The 3,155-nt window shown below is 50.1% G+C and overlaps 1 protein-coding gene across 1 annotated transcript; it reads left to right on the forward strand.

The window, feature by feature from the left end:
• Positions 1-554: 554 nt before the first annotated feature.
• Positions 555-2,659, forward strand: hoxb13a (homeobox B13a). The gene is made up of 2 exons (XM_069709926.1): positions 555-1,278; positions 2,296-2,659. Exons 1-2 carry the CDS (start codon positions 555-557, stop codon positions 2,541-2,543), a joined length of 972 nt encoding a protein of 323 aa, XP_069566027.1. The 3' UTR covers positions 2,544-2,659.
• The last annotated feature ends 496 nt before the right edge of the window (positions 2,660-3,155 follow it).

Genomic DNA, 3,155 nt, shown 5'->3' on the forward strand with positions numbered 1-3,155 from the left:
TTTGTGGCGACTGCAGGACATCAGAGGGTTGAACATGTTGTAATGCAGCTGCACGCGGCGGCACACACAGGGAGCTGAACCCAATCTGCTCATGCTCCTCTCGTGCCACAGCTCGAGCCTCATAAAAATATTTTTTCTTTGACTGACAATCCCAACAAGTCTGTTCTGCTCTTTTTTTTTTTCTCTCTCTCTCTCGTCTCGTCACGTGATCATCTGATCTCATCCAATGGACACACGCCCTCCCTCCTCTCTCGGCCCCGGGGGCTTGTTGCGTCAAAGCTGCGGCTGGGATGTAACCGGAGGTCCGGCCGGTTACCGGGAGTCTTTGCCTCCGAGCGAGCAACGTCACTAAACAGTGCAGCAAAACAGCGCACGCGTGCTTAGACAGTGCGCGTTACGGTGCAAATAGCCTACCTTAGGTGCATGTGTTCAGGAGGGCACAGAAGAATACCAATCCACCTCATTCCGCCAATGTAGCAGCTTAGAACCAGAACCGGACACTGTCTGAAAGGAAACGGCGACAAACGGAGACCAGACCGGGAAAAGGCGCGCATATGACAGCCTCTCTGGTCCTAAACCCACGCTGGCCAGCGGAAACGGTAATGTTTGTGTATGACAACAACCTGGACGACCTGAACAAGAACATGGAGGGGCTGGTGGGCAGCGGTAACTTTGCCGCGGCCACCGCCGCGAGCCAGTGCCGCAACATTATGGCGCATTCGGCCGCCGCAGCTGCTCTCGGAGGCCATCCGTCCGGCCTGGTGCACTCCTCAGCTGGCTATCCCACAGTGGACGTTTCCGCTTCAGGCTCCAGTGAGACCGCTGCGTCTTCGGGGAAACAGTGCGCGGGACCGTGTCCGGCGGCCGCCGTGCCGCACCAGAGCTCCTCGGCCGCCACCGCGTTACCGTACAGCTACTTTGGCAACGGTTACTACCCGTGCAGGATGGGTCGGGGTTCTGTTAAGTCGTGTACCCAGGCGGCCGGAGCCGCGCTCAGCTCGCAGTATATGGACACGACGGTGGGCTCTGAAGAATACCCGAACCACCGGGCCAAGGAGTTCGCCTTTTACCACGGCTATCCCAGCCCGTACCAGTCCATGGCCAGCTACCTGGACGTGTCGGTGGTCCAAACGCTGGGCAGCGGGGAGCCGCGCCATGACACCCTGCTTCCCATGGACAGCTACCAGCCCTGGGCTCTGACCAACGGCTGGGGGGGACAGATGTACTGCCCCAAGGACCAGGGACAGGCCGGACACCTCTGGAAGTCCGCTCTGGCTGGTAATGCTGCTGATTTGATTCTTTATCTTTGTGCAGTGGAGGCGTGTAACGGAACATTGTGTAACATGATGTACAGACCTGAAGCCAGACATCATTTAATTATGTTTGCAATATTATAAAAGTACACACTTAACTTTTACAGTAAGCTATTTGCTTACATGATTAATGTGCTCCAATTCTGCACCATAATTAATGTGACGAGTTTTCTGTGAAAAACATAAAGAAACTTGCCTGAAGTTTAAAGAGTCTCGTGGCTGATAATCCCGTCTCCAACCGTCACATCTGGTTTTCGGATGTTATGACATGTTTAGAGCCCTGATATGATGACAGACAGGAACTTTAACTGTAACTGTAGAGGACACATGTAGCCTCCAATTTACGTTTGTGCCTCATCAATCTCTTAATTAAACTAAAGGTCAATCACTGCCGAGACCCACCTGCTCATCTGGCTAAATGATGATCGAATTATTAGGTGACTGATGTGCATATTGTATCGGTGATATTACGAAATTAAACTTGGCAGAGTAATAACAATACTCGTAATTGGACATCAGCCTAATGAGCGCGTGGAACTGGGCTGTAATGTGTGAATGTGTTAACTCTGCACATAACAGCTCATATCTGTTCTCCACACAGGCCAATAAATAATGCCCCGAGGAGAAAAAATAATATTACAAACAAAATCAAAGTGGAAAGAAAGCGGTTTCCATGGTTACTGTTGTCCGTCTGCGTGCGGACAAACACGATATCTTTGACGACACGACGTGTAGGCCAGGTTGAGCTCGAGCTGCGTGCAGACAGCAGACATGTTCTGATGATGTCCAATCCGCTCCGAGAACACAATCAGTGTCCTCGTCGTCATTTGAGTCGCAGACACCAAATGCGACACGCGCAGCTTTTTTCTGCGCTCATGCTTTCACAGAAATCGAGAAGTGTTTAGTGAGAAAAAGACTGAATGTCCCGGTGTGTGTGCAGCATCGGCCTCACTCCGCCTGTCTGTCCTCTTCTCTTTGTCAGATGTCGTGGCGCATCAGCACGACGGCTCGCCTTTTCGCCGCGGCAGGAAGAAGCGGATACCGTACACCAAGCTCCAACTCAAGGAGCTGGAGAAAGAATACGCAGCCAACAAGTTCATCACCAAGGACAAGAGGAGGAAGATCTCGGCCGGGACCAACCTGTCGGAGCGGCAGATCACCATCTGGTTCCAGAACCGGAGGGTAAAGGAGAAGAAGTTCGTGGCCAAAGTGAAGACCAGCGCGCCGTAGCGGGCAGGAACGCGATGCGTTCACGGTGTTTGTAGGTTAAACTGAAGATCATTTCTCTGAACTAAGATAAATGAGGACTCCTGACGGACCTGGAATGGGCGTGTGTCCGCGTGCGTCAACAAATGGAAGAAAACGAAGACAAAAGAAGGACAAATAAGACTTAAGGGAATAAACCAAAGCCCTCTGATGAATCTCCTGTCAGAGGCATTCTGTAAATACAGCTCTCTCCTGCCTGCTTGGATGTAACTGTGTGTCTACTGTGTGTCTTTAACTGTTGTCAGTGTTGTCCGTGTCCCCACATTATTCTGCTGTCCATATTGTTTATATCGCCTGTAAACCAGTAATGAAAATATAGTGCAACAATTAATAAATACTTTTAATCCCGAGTTAGTCTCCAGTAGGTTTTACATATTTAAAACCATCAATATATGAACATGACAATTTTGTAAATTGAATTTTCTGCGCGTAATTTGTCCTGATGAGCGCAAAATGTGCAAACAAACCCGCACTGAGCTCATATTGAAGCCTGTAGGCTGATATCTGCAAACAGCAGAGGATTTCAGACCGCCGTGAAAATTCAAAGTGTTTATGAGACTGTGAATTCATAAGAAT

Source organism: Brachyistius frenatus, unplaced genomic scaffold (assembly GCF_029030835.1).
Source record: "Brachyistius frenatus isolate BFR_SWC_R1_liver_20210118 unplaced genomic scaffold, ASM2903083v1 Contig_87, whole genome shotgun sequence".
NCBI classification, from domain to species: Eukaryota; Metazoa; Chordata; class Actinopteri; family Embiotocidae; genus Brachyistius; species Brachyistius frenatus.